This window comes from Primulina huaijiensis, chromosome 1, assembly GCF_012295235.1.
Source record: "Primulina huaijiensis isolate GDHJ02 chromosome 1, ASM1229523v2, whole genome shotgun sequence".
Lineage (NCBI taxonomy): Eukaryota > Viridiplantae > Streptophyta > Magnoliopsida > Lamiales > Gesneriaceae > Primulina > Primulina huaijiensis.
This window is the reverse complement of record NC_133306.1, coordinates 7,152,703-7,179,054: the sequence shown is the minus strand read 5'-3', so window position 1 is coordinate 7,179,054 and position 26,352 is coordinate 7,152,703. Positions and strand designations below refer to the sequence as shown.

Here is a 26,352-nt window from a genome sequence, read left to right as displayed (position 1 = left end):
TTTTGAACTTATGGAGTAGATTTTTATAAACTAGGACCACGATAGGGCCGAGACAAATTGTTTTTGATGTTTTGAGTTTGATTCAATTCTATTATTTATTTTATTCATTGATTGATGTCATTTATCACGTGTTATTTTAATATGACCAATTAAATAGAATTTTTATTGGTTAATCTAAAACCGGAAGGCGATAGATTAATATTTGCTTCATACTTCAATCAACACATGGTTAAACCGACTAGAAATAGTATTCAGTTTCGGTGTGCGACTTTAGGTTGAAAAACTGGAATTTCACAGCGATCTAATGCGGTTGAATCTAATTAAATTCAGTTATGAATAATTGAACTGTTAGATTTAATTAGGTTTATTAATTTGAGATATAGTTTAATAAATAATTTTGAGAATTCCGTCGTTAATTAAATAATTAATTTATTGAATATGAATTTGACGCGTAGATTATAAGTTGTCTCAGTACCGTTGTGCGCCTTAGTCGTTTCTAAATAATTTGAATTTCCGTGTAATTTAATAATTTGGAATTTTTAATTAAGTTAAGTTATTTAAATTGTTTAATTTAGTTTTAATTAATTTATCTCCCCTCATTTGAATTTGATTAGCCTAAATTAGGAAAAATAATTCATATTCTAGTATATAAACATCGATCTCTATGGGTACGATACCTGGACTCATCTCCAAATACTATTTGAAATGTTCATTACTCGTTTTCTTAAAAAGTACTAGAAATTTTTTATTTTTTTTATATTCTCACAATTTCGGCCGAATTACATAAAAATATTTATAAAATATATTGCACCATTTTTAAAATATAAAACAACCAACTAATATTTAAAAATCCAAAGAAAATAATTTGAAACATAAAATCGTCAAACATTTTACCGATCCTAACTTAGCGATATTGCTAAAATTAACAACCTCTCAAAAACCACTCAAAATCATAATAAATGTCGTAAAAATATCTTTAATCATAACATAAACATAAACGTAAGTGCGAAAAGATAAGCGATGGTCCTCGGGTTATGTGCACTGATCAGTCCAGCAAAGTCAACCATCAAGACCTCAATTATCATTATTATCAAATTCACCTGCATCAATCACACCTAGTGAGTCTAAAGACTCAACACGCCATAATATTGATAACAAATATTACATATACAGAACACATGCAACAATGAAAATACTTGTACGTAAAATAACATTTCATGAATATGCATAAACTTTAAACATAAACATTTTCGTGAACATTTTCATATCGACATATTCATATTCATATTCATCACATTCATATTCATATTCATTTTCATTTTCTTTGAATTCATATCGTTAATCTTGACTTCGTATTCGTATTCGTATTCGGCGATGGATCCATCTACATGTAACCACAGTACTGAGCGGCGGGGACATCAGCGACACTCTCACCCGTCAACTGAGCATTGACCTACGTATTAACATATCATCGTATCATCGTATTCATATTAATTACAATTACTTCACTTCCTTCAACATTTCGTATTTCCATCATTTATAAAAATTAAACATGCATATAGCGTTTTTCTTTTAAACCAAGCATACAACATGTCTTTTAACGTCCATATTATATCACAAAAATCCACAAACACTTAACATAAACATTTTAACATATAAAACAGCATTCAAAGCACTGCCATAACGTTTACTAATTTTTGGATGTAAAATTATCGTTTTACCTCTAGACGTAAAATTTCACGTTTTTGACTTTTTCTTAATTTCATTGACTCTAAAATATCCCAAATAATTATTTAAGCCTAAATTAAATTTATCACAATTTTATTTAGCTTAAATTCTAGGCTTTTCAATTATTCCTTATATATTCATTTTTAATGTGTTTTAATCACGAATTAAATCAACCTTTAATCTAAAATTCCCAAATTAAAAACTTAGACTTTTTATATTATTATAGCCCTCGTGAACCACGAATCGACCCCCGTGAGCCATGTTTAAAATTAAAACCATTAAAACCCTATTTTCGAACCAACCCACAAGCCCTTGAGCCATCTTTGATTTTTACCGAGCCATTCTCAAGCCGGCCTGAGCCAACTTCGAACCAGTCCCTCTAGGAACCCTCTTGGACCCTTATTAGGACTCGAACCCAAGCTCCAACCGAAAGCACAAAAACCGGATGAGGCAATCGGCCGAGAACTCCTACTCATGCTAAGACTCTACGTTTGGCTTGCTAAGACCCTACCCAGTGGACTAGACCCTGACCCAGCCCCTTGTGCACCCTCTTAGGACCCTAAGGACTTGACCTAGCCAAGCCAAAAGCCCCCTGGCCGAGCCATCTACCCTGCATGTTGCTGCACACACGCGATTCCTCTCGGCCCTTCACGGGTGGAGTCCTAGCTTGCTAGGACTCTTTCCCAACCGTGACCCTCGAGGACTCTTTCCCTGACCCATACGTGACCCTAGCTAGCCCTGGTCCCAGCCGAGACCAAGCCATGCAACCAAAACTTGAACACCCCTGCCCTATGATCCACAAAAACGTGAGATGGTTCCAGCTTTGTATCGTGTTCATGTGCAACGTGTTGTGTGGTTCTAGGACTCCTTAAACTCATGTAAAACAATCCCATAACACTTCCTAATCATGGCAGCCCTTTCTAGCACATATTAAACATGTTTTGGAATCAAATAACAAGAGTTTATCACATGTATATGATTAATTACGAAAATATAAGATGTGTAACTTGTTCTTCATGCAAAACATATTTAAACAAATACTATGGTGTGATGGATGAGTAAAAGAAAGAGTACGTCGTGTCTTTGCGTATTTAACGCACGAATTATCGTTGACGAGTTGAAGAACGACGACGAGAGGGCGTTGGCTTGAAAACCTTGACAAATTTTCGAAACCTCTCCTTGTTGATGCTTGTGTGTGTGTCGTGTGTTTGAGTGAATAGAGTTTTAAGGTTTTAGGAGAGTGCGGCGTGACTTATAATGGGGTATGTGTAATGCTCGAGATTTTACCATCGTGATTAGACATTGATTACTTGACAGAATTGAGGTTATAGGAACTCAAATGAAGAAGCCGGGCATCGTTACATTATAAGCCAAGATGTTAGACCGAACATCTCGCGCCCGAGCAGTAGAAAAGAACCGCCCGAGCGCCAATTTTTCTTCTTGGCCAGAATGTTTGGCGCCCGAGCGGTAGAATATTACCGCCCGAGCGCCAGGAGATGTTCAGCTGAGTATCTCGGCAGAAACTTCCGCACCCANTTAGTAAAGTGCTTCAAATTCCTTCGTACGGCAGAATTGTGATTTTGGGAAATCCGCCCGTTCGATTTTGAATCCGACTTCGGTACTGTGTTCCTATCGACGCAGGCTACAACTGGACGTAAGTTTTAATACGTTTCGATATGTCTTGAAATTATGTGATTGTCAGAATCGGATATGATTCATATATGATGTTCTTGACATGTTAGACATCATAGAATCGAAGTCAGATTGAGAAACAAATTGATTATGAAATTGTTATGATTTTTCAGAAGTATATTGATTGATATTGGACAGATTTGGTTATTGATTGATTTTAGATGATATTGGATATTGGTTATGAATTGTACTTGATATCTATTGATATTGTATCTGTGATGTTGTGATTGACGGGGTTATTGAGATTGTATGATTATGCCGTTGAAACATCAGCAGATTGACATTTGATCAGATTCAGTATTGATAGATTGGATCGTTATATCGTTGACATTGATCAGATTATGTTTTGCTTTAAGTATTGATCAGAACAGATATTGAATTGAGTTGTATATTGATATTGTACCTATTCGATTGTCATTACCAGATTGGGTATGGACATAGTTGAATTCGAGACTTCGACTTCGTCAGATCGAGAAGAGAAAGGTATAAATTAATGTTGAGTTGGGATTGCACAAATCGAGTGAGGTTTGACTCGAGTTTCCCTAAATCACATACGTTACTTTATTGCATTGATATTTGCATGGATTTGATTGATGTACTTGTTCTCTTGAGTTATAGATAGCATGTATTAGACGAGTAATCTTGTCACAGAAGTTCATGATAGTTGCGGGATCGCCACGGGCACATTGCACGATGTCACAAGATAATGTATTGGTGAAAGTGCCAAAGTCTGTCACCGGATGATTGGCTATCGATGTGGATAGAATTGTAGCTTCTTCTATTACTGATGATCGATATCATATCGATGTGGATAGAATCGGAGTTTCTTCTATTACTGGTGATCGATATTATATCGATGTGGATAGAATCAGAGCTTCTTCTATTACTGGTGATCGATACCATATCGATGTGGATAGAATCGGAATTTCTTCTATTATTGGTGATCGATATGGAATGCCAACTTCTGGAAACCGGGATCCCTAGACTAGGATTGAGTCTAGTCTGAATTGTAAAGTTACGAGCATTGTCGACAGTCTGATATTAATTATGTTTCAGATTTTGATACATATTGCTATTATCTGTTACATGCTTTATATTTGTTTATATGATTGCATGTTTTGTTGATTTATACTGGGATTATATTCTCACCGGAATTATCCGACTGTTGTCGTGTTTATATGTGTGCATGACAACAGGTGAGACAGGTTTAGGGTTGAGGAGATGAAGAGAGATCGTGATTAGAGTGGAGGCTCCGGACTTGGAGTAGAGATAGGGTTGAACACTTGATATTAGCTGTTACACCTTAGTTGAATAAATGTATGTGATACAGGACTTGTACTTTTATACTGAGATGTATATACGTTTTATTTCACTACGTTCCGCATTTTTTTTAAAAAAAATTAGACCCTGTTTTATAATTGATTAAATAGTCCCAATGATGAGTAAGAACATGATTAGCGTCCGGGTCCCCACAACAAGTGGTATCGGAGCAGTAGGTCTCGAACTGTAGGTTTTGAAGATTGAGATAGAAGCTAGTGAGCGGGGTAGAATGTGTTTTCTTTCCTTGAATGTGATGTATTATAATGTTGAATTACATTGTGTATGCTAGCATGATATGATGTTTTACTGCTTCTAAATACATGTTACCTGAATATCTGAGTTGAGTTGGTAATGTGTATTATTTGAGAATGAATCAGAACCGAGTCTTGATTAGAGGTAATCTGATCAGAAAGGGACTGAGACGGATTTGTCTCATGTGAATTGATAACTCTTGTGATCATCAGATATACCTCCTCGAAGAATTCCAGAACGGGGTAGTACTTCGACTGATCAGATAGATGTGTCAGAAACTCTGATGGAAACGCAGTTGAAGAGGTTTCAGTCGTTTCAACCGCCGATTCTGAAGGGTATTGAGACGCCAAGGGATTGTGAGAATTGGCTAGATGACATAGAAATGCTATTTGAATTTCTTGATTTCACAGATGATTGTAGGGTTAAACTGATTGGAAACCAGTTACGGGAAGTCGCAAGGAGTTGGTGGCTGGTAATCAAAGAAGCCCTAAAACAGTGTGGTTCAGTGATTACGTGGAAAATTTTTAAAGTTGAATTCTATCAAAGATTTTTCCCTGTATCATACAGACAGGATAGAGGTGCAGAGTTTGCAAATCTGAGGTAGGGTCAGTTGAATATTGATGAGTATTTGGCCCAGTTCTTTACCTTGCTACGTTTTGCCCCTCACGTGGCTAGGAATGATGAAGTCGTATTTAATCAGTTCATCCAGGGATTGAATCCGGAAATACGTACATTGGTAAATGTGAAACGACCGAATAATTTTGCTGATACCCTGAACAGAGCCAAAAGAGCAGAAATAGTTCTGATGAGACAAAAGGGAGCTTCGTATGTTCTTCTAGCACCGAGACCACAACAACTGCCTTCCAGAATCGAAATTGGCAGCAGCAGTGGTGGAAAGAAAGAACAATTGAAAGCTCGAAAGAAACAGTTCAAGAAGTTAGGAAGCGGTTCATCTAGCTCTAGTGGTTCTAGCCCGAGTTATACGGGGATTTATTGCAGAACTTGCGGAGGGAGACATCCCACGGAGCAATGCAAAAGAGTGACTGGTAGATGCAATATCTGTAGACAGCAGGGACATTTTGCTAGAGTTTGTCCACAAAGATGTTCCCGGAGATATCATGGAGCAGAATCATCTGGTTGTAGTGACCGAGGAACAGACCCAGGAGGCACTTGATGATATAGTGACAGGTAACTGTTCTTTTGTGATTATTTTGGCGTATGTATCAAAAGATATTAATACATTTTATACATGATTTTGTATGAAGTGCATGGAGATATGCTTTATATGTTGGGTCTGTATTTACTGTAGTATTAATCTCCTTACCGTTTGGGGAGAGGATTTGATATCAATGGATTCTGTGAAACGTCATATACTGCAGTAGGAGGGAAATGAGATTGAATTAGATTGTGTTGTACTTGTGTTGTCTGATTCTGACTGCATGATTGATATTGATATATTGATCAAGTACAGAATTATTGTAAATTCTTACCAGGAGATGGTAAGATTTGGACCTGAAATGGCCAAAGAATGAACGATGTACGGTAAGGATTCTCGATTTTGAATTCCTTTGATTTCCGTATTAATTATGATTCGATGATTATCGAAAGAAGTGGAGTTATTCCTTATGTATTCAGTTGATTACTGAAATTGAGTATACCATAGATTGATTTGTCAGTAGCATGAGAATTGCTAAAGTCTTCCCAGATTAGATTAGAGATTTGCCTTATATCAGGAAGAATGATTTCAGCCTTGATTTAATACCAGGTACTGGTTTTATTTTAGAATTCCATACAGAATGACACTGATTGAGTGGAAAGAATTGAAATATCAGTTAGACGATTTACTGCCTAATAGTCATATATGATTGACTGTTTCTTTGTGAGATACTTCAGTTCTGATTATGGGTTGATGAATCTTGTGTTCAGAAATATTCTGATGATTTTATGCTCGTTGCATCTATGATATTTTGAGTACTCGTAGCATATGATTGATTGAATCGAATATATTGTATTGCATATTCTGAGAACTGAGATTGTTGTATACAGAAATTGTTCAGATATGAATCTTGATTGCGACAGATTGTATTCAGAGTATGTGATATCTGAATATGGTATACCGATTGATATTAGCACAGCTGAGGCAGTGATCAGTGGTTGAGAACGACACCGATGTCAGAAATGTCTGAAATGTCAGAAAGTCATATTTGCCTGAGTTTAGCAGATTATGGTATATGACTGTTGTTTTGAAATTGCTTGAGAATTGTTATTGTTCTAAAACAGCATTTGAGACAGATTATATTGTTTGGGGGACATTACATTTGAAGATGATATAGCAGTTGATTTAAACCACGTTGAAAATGTGATTGATTAGTCAGAATCGACAGTGACAGTATTGTCAGAAATTGCGTTCTATGAGTTTACTAGATCAGTATTGATGATTGATATTTTGAGTCTGATCCGATATTGCTGTTATTCTAAATCCGTGTTTGATACAGATTGTTGTATATTGTTGAAATTATATACAGTTCAAGCCGAATCAAAGATGATTTTGAAAATTACAGCAGTTCAGAAGTTTGATCAGACTGTTCAGAACTTGATTTCGATAGTCAGAAAAGGGTGTCAATCAGAATATCAGGTAGGTAATAATGTACTATATGTGAATAACCGACTTGTTTGTACCGAATATTTCGAATCTGAAATGATAGATATGGTCAGAAGAGCACAGTAGTTGATTCAATGTTCTTTCTGGTGGCAGAAAAGGTATGATAATTCGAAAAGATAGTTTTGATATAAACAAATAAGATTAGTTGTGGCAGAATTTGTACTGGTACGTCTGAATCGCCGACAGATAAAGACAGAAAGATAGAAATCAGGAGATTGGTTATATAGATTAATGATTCCTGAATAGAATCGGGAGTACCTTTCTATGAACTTTGTGACGAAACTACTGAAATCGTTTCAAGATTGTACTATAATATGATTGTGATTTACAAATTGCTCGAATTTGTATATGTTATGTTGTACAGGATAACGTACAAATATGACCAAACGACGGAGATTTATGTCAAAGAAGTGGTCAGATTGCACTAAATGCCAACGTTGATTATATCATACTATGATTTTCGGTTGATATTGTACTTTTGGCAGAGTATACAACAAGATCTTTACATATCATCCACAGATCGATGGATAGTCGGAGTAGACTATCCAGAGATTGAAGGATATTCGTGAAATGATAGTGTTTGATTTGAGCACTAGTTGATAAGATGTATTGTCACTTTGTGAATTGTCGTACAACGATAGCTATCAGATGAGTATTGAGATAGCATCATTCGAGATATTTTACAGTGATATCTGTAAATTTCCTTTGTATGGAGATAATATCTCGGAGATCCCTGAGATTAGATCTGATAGGATCAGAAATATGACAAAGAAAATGAAACTGATTCAGAAAGAAATGAAGACAGCTCAGAATAGATAGAATAAATATGCTAACGTCGGACGATGACTGTTGGTATTTGAGGCCGAGGATTGGATATAACCATGACAGGGATTAACAAATTTGATAGGAGATGATGAGGTTGATCTATCATGAGCTATTGATTGGTAAATACAGATAGTGTATAACCAAGATTTTGGAATTGATTTGGTCACGCGTCATGTCGAGTAGTATTATGAAAGTATACTTCTTGAATTATATAAGTCCTGATTGAAATTGGAGATCTGTGAAAGAAAGGTAATTCTGAATGAAGATTATTCTGCTGTTGAAAATACGGTAAAGTTGACAGGGCATTAAAGAGATTACCTGAAAGACAGATTCTGATATGAGACTGAGATTTTAGAATTGTTCATTGAGATGAGTTTTCTGATTAACAGTTACTATACATTTCGTGTTGATATCTGAGTTGATTATCTGTGATTTCGAGGACGAAATCGTATCTTTGGGGGGGGGGGAGAAATGTAATGCCCGAGATTTTACCATCGTGATTAGACATTGATTAATTGACAGAATTGAGGTTATAGGAACTCAAATGAAGAAGCCGGGCATCGTGACATTATAAGCCAAGATGTTAGACCGAACATCTCGCGCCCGAGCAGTAGAAAAGAACCGCCCGAGCGCCAATTTTTCTTCTTGGACAGAATGTTTGGCACCCGAGCGGTAGAATATTACAGCCCGAGCGCCAAGAGATGTTCAGCTGAGTATCTCGGCAGAAACNATATATATATATATATATATACATACATTGTTATCCTTTAGAATTGAGGATAGAAATAGAAAGTTCTTTAGTAAAGTGCTTCAAATTCCTTCGTACGGCAGAATTGTGATTTTGGGAAATCAGCCCGTTCGATTTTGAATCCGACTTCGGTACTGTGTTCCTATCGACGCAGGCTACAACTGGACGTAAGTTTTAATACGTTTCGATATGTCTTGAAATTATGTGATTGTCAGAATCGGATATGATTCATATATGATGTTCTTGACATGTTAGACATCATAGAATCGAAGTCAGATTGAGAAACAAATTGATTATGAAATTGTTATGATTTTTCAGAAGTATATTGATTGATATTGGACAGATTTGGTTATTGATTGATTTTAGATGATATTGGATATTGGTTATGGATTGTACTTGATATCTATTGATATTGTATCTGTGATGTTGTGATTGACAGGGTTATTGAGATTGTATGATTATGCCGTTGAAACATCAGCAGATTGACATTTGATCAGATTCAGTATTGATAGATTGGATCGTTATATCGTTGACATTGATCAGATTATGTTTTGCTTTAAGTATTGATCAGAACAGATATTGAATTGAGTTGTATATTGATATTGTACCTATTCGATTGTCATTACCAGATTGGGTATGGACATAGTTGAATTCGAGACTTCGACTTCGTCAGATCGAGAAGAGAAAGGTATAAATTAATGTTGAGTTGGGATTGCACAAATCGAGTGAGGTTTGACTCGAGTTTCCCTAAATCACATACGTTACTTTATTGCATTGATATTTGCATGGATTTGATTAATGTACTTGTTCTCTTGATTTATAGATAGCATGTATTAGACGAGTAATCTTGTCACAGAAGTTCATGATAGTGGCGGGATCGCCACGGGCACATTGCACGATGTCACAAGATAATGTATTGGTGAAAGTGCCAAAGTCTGTCACCGGATGATTGGCTATCGATGTGGATAGAATTGTTGCTTCTTCTATTACTCATGATCGATATCATATCGATGTGGATAGAATCGTAATTTCTTCTATTACTGATGATCGATATCATATCGATGTGGATAGAATTGGAGTTTCTTCTATTACTGGTGATCGATATTATATCGATGTAGATAGAATCAAAGCTTTTTCTATTACTGGTGATCGATACCATATAGTTGTAGATAGAATCGGAATTTCTTCTATTACTAGTGATCAATATGGAATGCCAACTTCTGGAAACCGGGATCCCTAGACTAGGATTGAGTCTAGTCTGAATTGTAAAGTTACGAGCATTGTCGACAGTCTGATATTAATTATGTTTCAGATTTTGATACATATTGCTATTATCTGTTACATGCTTTATATTTGTTTATAGGATTGCATGTTTTGTTGATTTATACTGGGATTATATTCTCACCGGAATTATCCGGCTGTTGTCGTGTTTGTATGTGTGCATGACAACAGGTGGGAAAGGTTCAGGGTTGAGGAGATGAAGAGAGATCGTGATTAGAGTGGAGGCTCCGGACTTGGAGTAGAGATAGGGTTGAACACTTGATATTAGCTGTTACACCTTAGTTGAATAAATGTATGTGATACATGACTTGTACTTTTATACTGAGATGTATATACGTTTTATTTCACTACGTTCCGCATATAAAAAAAAATTTTAGACCCTGTTTTATAATTGATTAAATAGTCCCAATGATGATTAAGAACATGATTAGCGTCCGGGTCCCCACAGTATGGGGTAGGTTTAGGCTTATTTTATAATCAATTAAAACACTAACAATGGCTTAGCCCATTAACAAAATTAATTAGGCCCAATAGCCCATTAGTGCTTAATTAAAACATTTCGTTTAATAAAGTTTGTGAAATTAATTCAGCGATTAAAATCAATTTAATTAAAATACAAAGAATTGATAATCTTGCATGTATGTGGTTCACGAGAACTTTCGAATTTTCGGGTCGTTACACTATTACTTGACCTAGTCCGCTTGCTAGATTTATTACAAACCGAAATCGTCGGTCAACGAGCCATTACTTAAAATAATATTTATAAAATATTTGCGGAAAAATTTAAAATTTTCTTATTAAATAATTTATTATAAACATAAATCATAAAATAAAATAACGGTCACCACTCATACTAAAAATAAAACTAATATTAAAATTACATCATTTGAATGCCACAACCATAAAAATCCCAAGTCAAAACGACCACCAAAATTTAAACCTCGCATAACATAATAAGTTTCAACGACATGCCATCAAACCATAAGTGAATAAAGTCGGAGTAAATAGTTTTAAACGTGCATAATAAATCTCGTGAAATACAAGGTCCTCGGGTTTGCAATGCCGCTAGTCTGAGCCTGCTCACTAGTCACCACCTCCCGTCTCCTCAACAACATCATATGCATCGATCAAGTCTAGTGAGTCCAAAGACTCAAAATACATTAACCGTGAATAACAAGTAATACGTAATAAAATTCATGCAATTTAAACATAGCTCATACATAGTACAAAATAAGCATAAATATGTATAACGTAACTTTCCTACATAAAAATTTTCATAAAATCATATTTTCCTACTCGTCATACATCATTGAAATCGTATATCATTTTATGTAGAGTTCTGTTTAATGCAAGTGGCCCATAACATAAATCTTTTGATCAAACTAATCATAATACTGGGCCAGTAGGGATCACCACAACCCTTGGACTGGATGTATACTCCCTAACATAATATAATTCATCCGAAAAGTTGGAGAGGTCTCCGAACACGTTCTCGGGCTTTCAAACCCGCAACATAATTTGGCCACGAGACAAATCGCATACCTTAAAAATAATTATTTTGTATTTCATACACACTTACGATTATCGTGAATCTCGTTGGATCTTCTTCGGACATGCTGCCACAATATCCTCAAATAATAACCCAAAACAGCCCCTAAAGGTGCATTCGGACACATATGTTGGAACATTTCATATTCGCAATCTTGATTTTGATGTTAAAAAAACTTGTTATTATGTTTCTAACATATTTACTCAAGTGCAAAGTTATTAAAATAAGAAGCAAACTGAAACTGAATTATGTACAAATTGAATTTCTGGCAAGCTTTGGTATTTTGATGATATCTCTCAATTGAATGATTCAAATGACAATCCGTTAATTTGACTGATTAGAAAACTCAATTTGGAACAAGTCGTATTGCACGTTAGTTGGAAAAATTCAGATGTTATCAAGGTCTAACTGATCGTTGAATTACCAAACTGATTGCACGAAAAACAGCAATCAGTTGAGTATGAGCAGTTGCAGTTTTTGGTCATATCTCTCAGCTCGGTTAGTGGAATGAAGAGATTCAGTATATGTTGAAAAGATAAGACGATGATCTACAAATAATCTTCAGAAGTCAAATTCTGAATCGAAGTTAAGATGCTGATAAATGACGATGAAGCTACTGGTTTTGCACAAACTGAAATCAGCTAGGCTGATTTCAGCACACCAGCTGAAACTGAACTGAACCAGCAGCTGACCAACTGAACTGAATCAGCTGCTGACCAACTGAACTTAACCAAACCAGCAGCTGACCAATTGAAACTGAACCAGACCAGTTGAACTAAACAAGCTGAAACTGAACCAGACCAGCTGAAACTGAACCAGACCAGCTGAACTGAACCAGACCAGTTGAACTGAATTAGTTGACCAGTTGAACAGAGTTGACCACTCCAGAAAATGTCTAGCAAGGCGAATTTAACCGTTGCAATTTCAGAAATAGTACAGAAAATTTTCAAACGGTCATATTCTTGTGTCTAACGTATATATCATTGTTGGGGCTTATAAATACAACATCTTGAAGACCAAACAAGAGCTTTTGAAGAGGATTCAAAGCATGGACAATTAGCATGAAAAAATCTGCTAGTTGAGAGCACAAGCCCTTGTGTGATGATACATTTGAAAAGTACACTATAAATGATAATTCCTCACGCACAATCACTCACACATATACAAGAGAGTTGAACTTCAAAGATTAGTCTTCGCATATGAGACATTAAACAATATGCTGATTGTGAGGTGCTGCCTACAATCTTGAGTGCTAGGAGTTCAGTTAGACAGTAGCGTAAATCCTAGCTGAATGGGTTTGTATAAGGAGTTGTATAAATCAAAGTCTTCTAGCGGATTCTTCTCAAGAGGAAGAAGGGGTGACGTAGGAGCATTTGAAGTCTCCGAACATCCATAAACAAATTCGTGTCTATTTGTTTATTGCATTTACTTATCATTTTCATAGTTTTAAAGATGCATTGTTGAAGCACTTTATGTGTTCTTCAAATACCAAAATATTTCATATCAAGTGTGTTGGAAACTTAATTTCGATGGTTTGAAAAATTAAGCATAAAATATATTGAACTGACTGATCAAGCAAAATGAAAGAAACTGATCTAAAATACGCAAACTATTGGTTGCCTAACTGAAAATTAGTGCGCAGAAGAGCAGCGGCAACTGAACTAAGCTAACTAAATTTTGCAGACGACTGAATGATCAGTTGAGAACTGATCAGTTACACTACAATCAGTTGAGAGAAATCAGCTCATCCTATCGGCTTTGTCAAAAAAGATAAAACAGTTGTACACGTCATCAGTTAAGGAATGTAGCTATCAACTGACAAATTGTGCAAGAATACTGTAACTTATAGTGGGAACGCCGCATTTCAGCAATGCAACATTGTACTACTTTCAGAAGAATGTTGATGTGGCAAACAACGGATATAAAGTTTCAAATCACATTCATTGTTACCGTTGGAAGCAAAGACTATAAATAGCCCAGAATAGCAGCGGAGAACAACTCTAACGATACACATAATCAACAAAGCTGTTATTCTGCTGAAATCTCTTCACAAGCTTTCTGTTCCTATTCAGAAGATTTCAAAGCTCACACTTAGCATATACATTCATAGCATTCAAGGCTATAATCTGAGCTCACAAGCACAAACACTTACTGTTGTATTATTCGATCTTATAGAGATCAGTTGTGCTAAGTAGTTTCAGTTCAGTCGAGTACTGTAAACTATATCGAAACTAAGAGTTTCAGTTTGACATTGTTAAGTCCAAAACTGAAGTGGGTCTGTACAAGTCTCTGTATTTGATCAAAGTCTTTTAGTGAATATCCTATTTCATAGATAGACGGGGTGACGTAGGAGTGATTGAAATCTCCGAACATCCACAAATCTCGTTCCTTTTAATTTCAGTTTTATTCTATTTGTCATTCAGTTTATTTCCGCACTTTCATTAATTAACTGATCGACATTGACAAACAAGATTTTTGAGTTCAGTTTATCATTAAACTGACTCATTATTCGAAAAGAGTGTAAAATTATCAAGTGTTTATTCAACCCCCCCTTCTAAATACTTTCTCACCTCCCAACCGATCCTATCAAGTGGTATCAGAGCAGTTGAATCTTGTTCCTGAATATTCTTATCTACAAACTGATTACCATGTCTTCTTTCAACAAAATTCCAATGTTTTCCAGAGAAGATTTTGACGATTGAAAAATTAGAATGCAGGCTCATCTAGCTGTACAAGATGATGACGTGTGGTAAGTTGTCACTGAAGGACCTATGAGAATACTGAAAGCAAACATTGTTGTTGCTATAACTGAGGGTGCTCTACACCGTATTGAAAAGCCCAAAGATGAATGGACAGCTGAAGACAAAAGAAAAGCCAATCTAGACAATGTGGCTAAAGACATCTTGTACAAAACGCTGGATAAAATTATTTTCAGCAAAATAAAGATGTGCAAGACTGCAAAAAAAAATCTGGGAGAAGTTAATTCAGCTCTGCGAAGGCAATGAGCGAACCAAATAAAATAAACTCTCAGTTGCGGTTCAAAAGTTCGATAACATCAAGATGAAGACTGGGGAGTCTATGCACGAATATGATGAAAGAATCAGCAGAATAATAAATGAACTGAATGCTCTTGAAAAGGTGTATTCAAACAAAAAAATCGCGCTGAAGGTTGTCAGAGGTCTTCCCAAGGAATTGGATGTTAAGACAATGGCAATGAGAGAATCAAAGGATCTCAATAAGGTCGAACTACATGATCTATTTGCTGATCTGAAGACCTATGAGTTTGAATTGCAAACAAGATAAGGAGAACCTTCTACACCAGCAGCTACAACAGCTCTTAGTGCTGTCAAACTGGAACCAACTGGTTCAGTTGAGAAAACTGCTGATCAGTTAAGTAATGACACAATGTCATTATTTGTCAAAAAATTTGATAGAAATTTGATAGAAAGGTAAGTATAAAAATTATACTTTCTCATCATTGAATCTAGTGTTTAGCTCTTCCAACTGAAAATTTATTACAACATTAAATATATCATAATAAAATTGATGTTCAACTGTGATAGTATCCTTTTTTCGACATGAACGACTAGAATGCTTATAATGAGCACTCATCTCTGGTATATCAACATCCAAAGTTGTGCAAAATGATTAGACATACGAAATAAGAACATCAGAAACATCATTTTTCAATGTCAAGAGAAGTGCTATAGTCGTGGAGACCAAATCCAATGCACTTATGATATCAAGAGATTTTTGTTGCAAGACACGAAAAAGCGAATTTGTGATCCTTCTAATTTTATGCATCAAATGTAGAATAAAAATGAAATCAAAAAACTTATAACTATTAAGGAAGCACCAGCTTCCCCACATATCAAAGTAGAGGAACCATAATTGATAATACTTTAAAACACATAAATGGTTGCACCATACATATCGATTAAGCTGCAAATAGAATAAAAATTAAAGCTCCAATGAGTAGATCATGCTCGATGCAAAGTACCAATCTGATTAGCTCATCGCCTTGTCTCGCGTTTACCAGCAACAATAGAACATAAAATTACATTAACTTGAGCAGATTGTAACTAGGTATTTCTTTTGGAAGAAGATGTAATAAGATTGACAATAGTCGTCAGATTCGAAAAGAAAAGCCATGTAGATATCTCCTTTTCAGCAGCTCGCTCTAAATAACGCTAGTTGGAGTCGATGGGCAAACTCATGCACATAATATGCATACGGGAAACTTTGAAGAAATAATGCTTGCAATCCATTAAAAGCACCACACTTGTTGCTTGCATATCATACCCCTGACCTCGCATGTTCTAAATTTCTAGATTATATTTATTGAGTACATCACATATTTCTTTCTTGAGTGTTGCAGCTGTGGTGTCATGAACATCCAGGATTTGGAAAAAACGCTCCCGCTAAAAAATCATGGACATCAACAAATCTTAAAATTATAGTAATTTGTTATATGTTAGATACATCATTCGCTTCGTCCACCAAAATACAAAACTTAGAATCTCCAATTTTATCACGAATTTTATTTCTGACTCTGTTATCAATAATTTACAATATTTATTTTTGAACTTCCTATGAGGTATACTTAACATTTCTTCTTGGAGATTTCTCTAAGATAATTATGATCAATACTAGCATTCAATTTTCCCAAAAGTTTTATGTAAAATCCGAAAATCCGATTACGTAAACCGCATGCATGAAAATTATTAAATTGCTAGAATATTTTAATTAAATGATTTTAGATGCATGAGTGATATATTTTGATTAACAAAATGATTAATTGTGTAATTGTATTTGATGTCATAATTTAAAGATTTTCAGGCGAATATCGGTGGTTGGATGGGGACAGAGGACCGGAGACGATTAAGGTGTTAAAGATTTAAAAGCTAAAGTTTTATTTTTAGTTAAAAAAATATTTATTCTAAATAATTTAAGAATTTTAGCATTTTTAGGGTCAAATTTAAATTAATTAATGGGGGAAAGGAATTTATGTATTGTATAAAGGATTTTTTTGGAAATAGGTGTTTTAAATCTTTTAAATTGAGGCCTAGTAATGTTATTAATCTTAATGGGCCTAATTATTTAATTAAAAATTAGGGTTAATTAAGTTCATTAATTAAATATTTGAAAAGATTTTTTTAAAAATAATTAAAACCTAAACTCTAGCCCTAAACTCACACACACACACACATACACACACAAACAAACTTAAGTAAAAGTGAAAGGAAAAAAGCAGCCGCATGTCCTAGCTTGCAAGAGAGTTTCGAATTTTTTTGTCTTTCGTTCTTCGATTTTCTTCCTCATTCTTTCTGCAACAATCACCCGACTCCCTTGTATCCCAAGGTGGGTGTTTTTGGTGGGGTTTTGACGAGAAAAAAGGGTAGAAATCGTCAGATGTTCGTCACCGACGTTCCACAGCATCGATAATCGTATTTCGAGTGTTTTAAATGTAAAGCCACGTTCTAAACCTTTCTTTTTGCATCATTCAAACCATATTATACATGTTTATGATATTTTGAATGAAAAACATGATGATCAAGTTTTATTAACAGTTTGAATAATTTATTTTAAAGTTTCGAAGTTTTTAATGCACGTTTGAGTCACGTTATGATTCCTAATGACTCGCTACCATTAAGAGGAAGGGAGATGATGTTTAGAAGTCCTAAAGGGAGTCTCATGTAGGTTACAAATGGCTGGAACAAGGGGGAAAAGAACCGAGCCTTGGTTATGGTGTATTGCATGTGTTGGGTTCGGTTTTGGGAAAAAAGGGAGGAAAGACGGCGCATGGGGGCTGTGTGCGGGATCTAGTTCGTGAGCGGTCCAGTAGGGTCCTAGGAGGGTGGCTAAGGGGCTAGATTTGGTCTAGCTAGTGGCTGGTCGAAGGTGGCTCATGGGAAAAAGGGGCCACGACACGCGATTATGCGGAAACCGTGCATTTTGGCTAGGGCTTAGGGAAGAGGCTGAACCGTGGTCTTGTGTGGGCTGGACCATGGCTCATGAGGGTGGAGTAAGGTCTAGTAAGTTGTGGTTCGAGTTTGGGAAAAAAATTATTAAGTTTCGTGTCCATTCGAGCTATAAATGGTATTACGGTTTAGCGATTAAATTGAATAAATCGAAGGACGTGATTTTATGTTTAAGAAAATTATTAGAAGTAAAAAAATAAGGTTATACGATGGTTCGGGATAGGCTCGAGTCAAGAAACGCAGGAAAAAATCAAAAAAGGAAGTTCGGGGTCCAGGGGTAAAATGGTCATTTTACGTCAGTGTCCCGAGAGGTCATAATACATGTTAAATGATTTTAAAATGATCATGGTGAATTTATGATATTTTTACGATAAATGCAACATTTGAGCGATTTTCCAGAAAATGCTTATTTTACGATTTTTGGAGGATATGATAAGTTACAAATAAAAGGAAAGGAAAAAATATTTTGAAAAAGATGTGAATTGACTGTGCCTCAGAGGATGAGTGGGGGGTCCGTCTTAAGAAAGAGAGGTGAACTTACTTTATTTTAGGCCACAGCCCAGTGATGATAGTTTCTGACGTCCTATCGCCAAGTAATATGGTTTATAGATTGATCAATCGAACAGAGGATAAAGGATAGTCACTTTCAAATATCAAACTTTACTAAAATGATTTATGATATAATGTGTTTAAATGATTTACGAAAATGTTTATATGTTTACGATTTTTTATGCCAGCTTATTTTATTAAAAATATTTGTTTAAATGCATGTGCTTGTATATGTATTATTTGATATCACGGTTGGAATGCGTTGAGTCATTAAACTCACTAGGTTTGAATGGTCGCAGGTGAGGTTTGAATGGTCGCAGGTGAGGATGATGTTGAGGGAGACTCGGACGCTTGAGTGAATCGAACATGGCAGTACACTTCCGAAGACCTTATGTTTTCCGCAATATTATGAAAATCAAAGTTTTGATTAAGATATTGAGGATTATTTTTAAGAGAGGTTTATGTTTCGTTTTAAAAAATTTAGACGCTGGATTTCATATGATTGACGTATGCTTTTATGATTAACGATTTATGGATTTTATCGCTAATTATGACTTTTCTTAAATATGGATTTCTGTTTTGGTATGGTTCGATCTTTATGAAGATATATTAAAAAAAAATATTTTTAGTATTATTTAATTAAAGTAAGAGTGAGATAAATAGGTATGTTAACATAAAAGGGAAAAAAAAAAGAAAAAAGCAAACATTTTTGTTATATTGATGAGTTTAAATTCGAGCTCATAAAATCATTGTTTTCAAATATGAATTCAAATTTTAATTGATTCAAATAAATTTAAATTCAGTGTGAATATTATTTTTTGAATAAATTAGATTTCGAATCCATATTTGAAAACAATCGATGTTTGATTTTGCTTTTTTGTTAACATGATGTCAAATTGTTTTTTTTTCAAATACCTTTTTATTATTTTCAATTTAGTTTAATAATAATTTGATAACTTATCAAAAGCATATAAAAGAAAATAAAAAATACTATGTTCACTGATCACCGGAGCTGGTAACCACTATTGGACTCCTCACATAATGCTTCCCATCTGACCACAACAACTCCCCAAACTCATAATCATTTGTGGGTTTTCTTGCATGTATATGCACCTCAAATCTCTTCTCTTCTCCAAACCCCTCGAATTTCAGGGTCTTGGGTTCAACGGTGACCGAAAATCCAGGTGGCTGGCGCACCCTGGCAGCATAAGTCCCTGGCGTCCCCACGTTTTTCAGTTTTCGCGTAACTGTAATCGATCCCGAAAGATTTGTTATTGATATCGAGGGATTGTTAAAGTTTGTGAGCTTGTATTTGCGTGGACAGTTGTAATTTGCCCCTGAGAAAGATCGCAGAGTGGTTTGATTATAGCCACTTCCGCAAAGGAAGTCCAGATAGTCATTCACAGTTAAGTCGTAGACCAATCCAGGGTCCATGGCACGGTTGGGACGGATATGACCAGACCCGTATGCAAATGGAGTTGCTTTGCTGTAATCCGCGTCCACCATTGGATTCATGGTGTTGTCTCTGGTTCTTGCTGTTTCAGTATTGTTTTGAAGAAAAAAGGAATTAGTTTCAGGGCAATGTGAAAAGAAAAGGAGTTTGGAGTTCAAGATTTCGAGTCGGTACCTGTTGTCATGATTGCTGATCGAATAGCAGCAGGGCTCCACTCGGGATGGAGGTTCTTGAGCAGACCAACGACCCCAGAAACATGAGGACAGGACATTGAGGTGCCGGATTCTGTATTGAACGGAGTCGTGCGTCTATCGAACATAAGTTTTGTGGGGCTGACTCCTTCGCTGAATGCTGCTATGATATTCACTCCTGGAGCTGTAATGTCGGGCTGGAAACCAAATATTTCATAATTAAACCAAAAAAATGAACTATAGGAAAAAAAATTACACCAGGACAAACAAAACTTGATCGGTTTTTGAAAACCTTGAGAATTTCAGGGGTGACAGTATTTGGCCCCCTGGAGGAGAAAGCAGCCATGAATGGAGCTGGTTTTTTGTTCAGCTCTGCCTTGGGAGCAGTAATAAGTCCCAACGGATTGCTGTTATGTTCAAAAAATATAAAAAGAATATGAAAAACATTGAACAAGACAGCAACTTTTTTCAAGTGAGAATATAGGTTGATTTCCAGAGGGAGACGGTCCATACTGGCTGGTGTTGACATAGGAAAATACGGCTACACCATCAGTGTAATTTATATGAGTTGCTGGAAGAACGTGTGGATCTGATATAATCTCATTGCCACTCGCCTTGTCATTACAGAGAATCATTCCAGCGGCACCAGCAAGAAGGGCCTGCTCGCCCTTGTCCACCCTCGCGTTTTCGCCCCTTAGACACACGAGTATTTTATCCTTCACCTTCTTAGAGTCTAAAGTTCCTGGCTTGCATAGGATCCTGGGCAAAACAGAAAAAAAAAACAAACGATTATTGTATTTGAGTAGCTAACTATTCTTAACTTGGACACAGATCCATCAGAAAAAAGATTCTTACGCATCTTCAGTAGAAGCATGCTTTGCTTTAGCCTTTGCTGCGCTAATCAGTGGATAAAATTTGTCATTTGGTAGTGGTCTCGAAAGGCTCATTCCCTGATTTCACCTATAACTGAGTAAAATTCTCGAGAATTAGGTAAAACATACAAGAAAACTAACCTCAAGAATCAAGCCATTCTGCAGTTTAACATTAGCCTGGAACTGTCTATCAAGAGTGCTGGCTCCTACAGTTATCATCCATGGTGCGACATTTGACACAGATCCAGGCTCGGGTCCTGAGTTCCCAGCTGAGGCTACAACCACAACTCCATTCTTCACAGCATGGAAAGCTGCGATGGCGAGACCATCATTGAAGTAGTCAACAGGTTCTCCACCTAGAGACACTGAAAGTACATTTACACCATCGTGTATCGCCATGTCAAAGGCTTTCATGATATCAGCATCGAAGCATTCACTTCCATTGACTGGAGGCCAGCACACTTTGTAAGCCGCCACCCGGGCTCTTGGGGAACCCCCTTTCGCTGTCCCGTTTCCCACACCAAATACACTTGCCCCTGGGACAAAGTTTCCGGCAGCAGTGGATAGTGTATGGCTGCCATGGCCATCATAATCACGTGCTGAATAGAACGTAGAGTTGAGTTTTCCAACATAGGCAGCATACCCTTTGTTAAAGTATCTTGATCCAATCAGTTTCCTGTGATAACGAGGATTTATTTGCTAATGAAAATAGTTTCTTGTCACTAATCTGCTTCTATGACGCTAGTCAACAATTCATGGTGGGTATATCGTTAACTTTTTCATCTGGTAAAGTTTTAATTCTAAAATATGCCAGCAGAATATTATAGTAGCTAGAGTTCGCTTTCTCCAAGTATAATATTAATTTATTCAAATTGATTTGTCAAATTAGATCATTGACAAATAGTAGCAGCTCTTTTCATAAAAAAAAATATTATCAAAAAATGCTTGGGGTGAAGGATTATTAGGAGGGATTAAGTTATGTAACTCACGGTTGTATTATGTACCTCAAATTCGATGCATATAACCTCCCACAATATCTAACCCCAAAAAAATAGATAAAAAAAAAAGTCAGGTATATTTCGTTCGAAGAAAGGTACAAGACAAGAACTTTGAAAGAACAGAAGTAATTTTCCGACACATCTGGTGCAATTGGAAAGTGAAAGAAAGAGCACTTTTGCAAAATGAAATGCATTCATATGTTTGAAATTTGACATAAAGAAGCATTTTCAAATGGTGCAGTACTGGCTATTATCGTCTATCTTCATCTATTATAGATAGATTATTAAAAAAAATAAAAAGAGAGAAGGTACCTATTGCAAAGGGATTTATCATTGCCATCAAACTGACAGATTCCTTTCCACTTTGATGGAATGGGGCCATGAATCCCTTTGTCACTAAAGCTCATCGATTCGGGCCAAACACCTAGTAAAGCCATGAAAAATCATTCATTCTGTGCTCAACTTTAAACCCAAAGCACAATGCAGGATATGAGAAAGAGGTTTTCAATAAAAAAAAGATGATATCACAAAAATATTAAACCAGTGCTTTACCAGTATCAAGATTTGCGATGATGGTATCTTCGCCGAATCTAGCTTTCCTCCATAATGAAGATGGATGAATCACATCATTTCTTTCAAGCATAAGAAAATCCCATGAATGTGTTGTGTGCAGTTTTCTACCATGATTCAAGAAAACTGATACTACGTCGGGATGTTCTATATTGAATGCAAAAATGAGCCCTTTAACATATTGAAATCAATAATCGATAAACAAAAAATGCATGAAGGCATATATGTTCCTTACTTGCAATTTCTGCTGCCTCTTCCTCTTCAAGAACCGCAGCAAATCCATTTATGCGACGCTTGTACGAGTAAAATATTGCGTCCTTTGCCTTTTCCTTACTGCAGGAAAAAACACGAAATTTTTACTGATCATGTGATAATTTAATCAGCGCGCAAAATTCATACCTTCCCAAGAATGAGGCAAGCAACTCATGGTGAAAATCGACTACCCGGTGAAGATCAGCCGTTGTTGCATCTGAACCATGGGAGTGTTCACCCAAGTACACTATATAAGACTGCTTCACACATCAAGATTATTACATGTATCCGATAAAAAAAAACGTGCAAGTTTTTATTATGGAGAAGAAGACAATGATTTTGCGTCATGAAAAAAAAAAAAAACAAGCTGGATATCATCAACTACAAAGCAGGACAATGCACACCTTTTTGATGGCTAAAGCTGGTTCTTGAAACACGGCAAAAAGAACTGACAGTGCAAGAAAATATGAAAACTTGGCAAATAACATTGTGCTTTTGTCACTGTAAAAAGCCTGTGGTAGTGTGTGTTCAATAATCAAGCACAAGTACTATATTTTTTGGAAAGAAAAGACACAGCACACAACATTATAATCTAATAAAATCGATCTGAAATGCTTCCAAAACCTTTGTTTTTATATTGGAAAAAAGAAAAACAAGAATTCCAAGAAGATTAACGAAAATATTTATCTTTATAGATATAGATAGATGATAAACCAAGAATATCTAAACAGAACGGATTTGGCGAATGGCTCAACAGAAATTCTCGTTTACCCGATTTTCTTGAAATGGGCCATCTTTAAATGTCTTCAGAATTTGTAGGGATTAGGGTTCTTGGTTATCTCCGACCTAAAATTAGGGAATTTTAACTGATCAATCTCGCGCCAATGCATGAACCTTTTCTTGAATTGGATTGCTTCTGATCTTAATAAAACATGATTCATGAACGTTCAATATTTCTCCTCTGGAGGTTACAAGCTAAACTAAATTCATTTACTTCTGCATTAAATATACCCACAAAAGAAACTCTTGAATCATTTTTCTCTTGAACTATTCCATATCTGAAAACATGAACATTATAATTATTGACAAAGTTTCCTTAATTATCCTTTTGCCAACTAAAGTCCATAGAAGGGAGAAGGTCAAAAGGTAAAAGGTATACGTTTATCTAATCACGAAAACAATTGTGAGACCGTCTCACGAATAAATTTTGCGAAACAAATCTCGGACTCAACTCAACCAATGAAAAATATTATTTTTCATAACATGTATGAACCGTATCAATCCATCTTATAGATATAAAATTGTGAGATCGTCTCATACTCTTATCTAATTATCATTTCTTGCATGTCAGCGGCCACTTCTACTTGCGCAATAGCCATGTCTTCTAAATATCTCAGCCTAAAGTGTAAGGCAAAAACTTGTGTGAGACTGTCTCACGGGTTATATTTTGTGAGACAGATACCTTATTTTGGTCATCCATGAAAAAATATTACTTTTTATTCTAAGAGTGTTACTTTTTATGAGTTTTGATGTGCTGCACACCTACCGTGCACACTTATGTGAGTACCAATGAGGTGTCACCCACCTATTGTGTGTATTTATCTTTTTTGATTGATTTTCAAAACGGTAGAGTTATCNTCACTTTCTGATTTTAATCTTTAATTTTGTTAAATTTTAGTATTAATTTATTATCTCTGTTTTTGGCAATTTTTGTCATTTTCGAAAATGACACTGATATAGTGCTAACTGCATGTATAATGTCATATCAACATTTTCGATAAAAAATAAGTAAGTTAATCAAAAATCAAAAGATACATGATTATGAGTGAAATTTGATAGCGGAGATAACCAAAATTGCAAACAAGCAAACACAAATGATTAAAATTACAATTTTATGTGAGTAAATTGTGTTTTAAAGTAGGGCAAATGATATTTTTTGTCATGTAATTATTTCTTCCACTTTTGGTCGTGTTAATAATGAATTTGTATTTTTAGTCCTATAATTTGTATTTTTTTAACTCGAGTCAATCGTTTCTCAGTCAAAAAATGACAAATTAAAAGAACGTACAAGTTAAATGACCAAAAAAATAAAGATTACAAAACTAAAATTGAAAATTCACCTAACATGACAAAAAAATACAATTTACATGACTAAAAATACAAATTCACCTTTAACATAACCAAAAGTGAAAAAAATATAATATACTCATGATAAAAACAGTTTCTGAATTATAAGTTTTTAAGGATGAGTGAGCCTAGAATGTAAAAATAATATTACTACTAGTAAAATTTGTATATTTTTCGAATATGAAAAAGCGTTTTAATCAATTAATGATTTGTCGATATGACCATCTATTTTCGTTGTGTTGGCTTCACTCTTTATTTCACGACAAAAACTTATATGAGATGGTCTTACGAGTCGTATTTATGAGACAGATCTTTTATTTGGGTCATCCATGAAAAAGTATTACTCACTACAAAAAATAGTTGTTTTAGAACCGGTTATTTTGAAACGGTTAGTCATCCGCATCGAATGAGTAAGATTTTAGAAGCGGTTATACATTATCTGATTCAATAGAGATTCTGTAGAAGCGGTTGTATTAGACCGCTTCCATTTAGTGAATTCAGAAGCGGTTGATTGGATGCGGTTTATGAACCGCAACAAAAGAGGAAGGGTTTCGAAGCGGTTACATATTATCCGCTTTAATAGAATTTCATTCTAAGCGGTTTAGCCAAACCGTTTCTATTTAGTGCATTCAGAATCGGTTATTTGCAATCGGTTTACTAACCGCACCTAACGAGTATGTTTTTAGAAGTGGTTATTTATTATCCGCTTCAATCGAATTTCATACGAAGCAGTTAAGTTATACCGCCTCTATTTAGTGAATTCAGAAGCGGTTGGTAATTAACGTTTCTAAAGTTTTATTTTGAAGCGGTTGAAACCGCTCCTAAAACTAATACATAAGCATAATTTCATGCTAATTTAAACAAAACGTAAGCATAATTTCATTTTAAACAAAACGTAAGCAGAGTTTTATTTTGAAGCGGTTGAGAAGCGATCGAATCATTTTAAAAAACGTAAGCAAAATTTCATGCTAATTTAAACATTTACCTACATATTTCATTGATTCGATCGGCGGCCACCAAGTCCACATTGGAATTGTGCTCGTCATTTTTAGGTAATTTCCCAACTTATTAAGAAAAATTAATCAATTTTTTTTTCTTGAAATCCTGATTTTTTAGATTATATTGTGTTCCATTGCTAGATTAATCAAGAGTGAGGTTGATATATATATTGTTAGTTTTGGCCCATATTTTAATTTTTGATGTTTTAAATTATTAAATTTTTTATATAAATGATTTTTGAATACATTCAAATCAAGTTTAAACATATGTATCTAATATNAGATGAGATTCATGCCTCAGGAG

At 35.3% G+C, this 26,352-nt stretch overlaps 1 protein-coding gene across 1 annotated transcript; it reads right to left on the bottom strand.

Annotated features, from left to right (window-relative positions):
* Window positions 1–19,507: 19,507 nt before the first annotated feature.
* Window positions 19,508–23,577, bottom strand: LOC140988293 (subtilisin-like protease SBT5.4). The gene is made up of 11 exons (XM_073457344.1): window positions 23,328–23,577; window positions 23,071–23,180; window positions 22,907–23,004; window positions 22,654–22,818; window positions 22,414–22,525; window positions 21,245–21,779; window positions 21,087–21,181; window positions 20,745–20,990; window positions 20,524–20,638; window positions 20,215–20,428; window positions 19,508–20,122 (listed from the first exon to the last, which is right to left on the bottom strand). Exons 1-11 carry the CDS (start codon window positions 23,409–23,411, stop codon window positions 19,584–19,586), a joined length of 2,313 nt encoding a protein of 770 aa, XP_073313445.1. The 5' UTR covers window positions 23,412–23,577; the 3' UTR covers window positions 19,508–19,583.
* Between the last annotated feature and the right edge of the window lie 2,775 nt (window positions 23,578–26,352).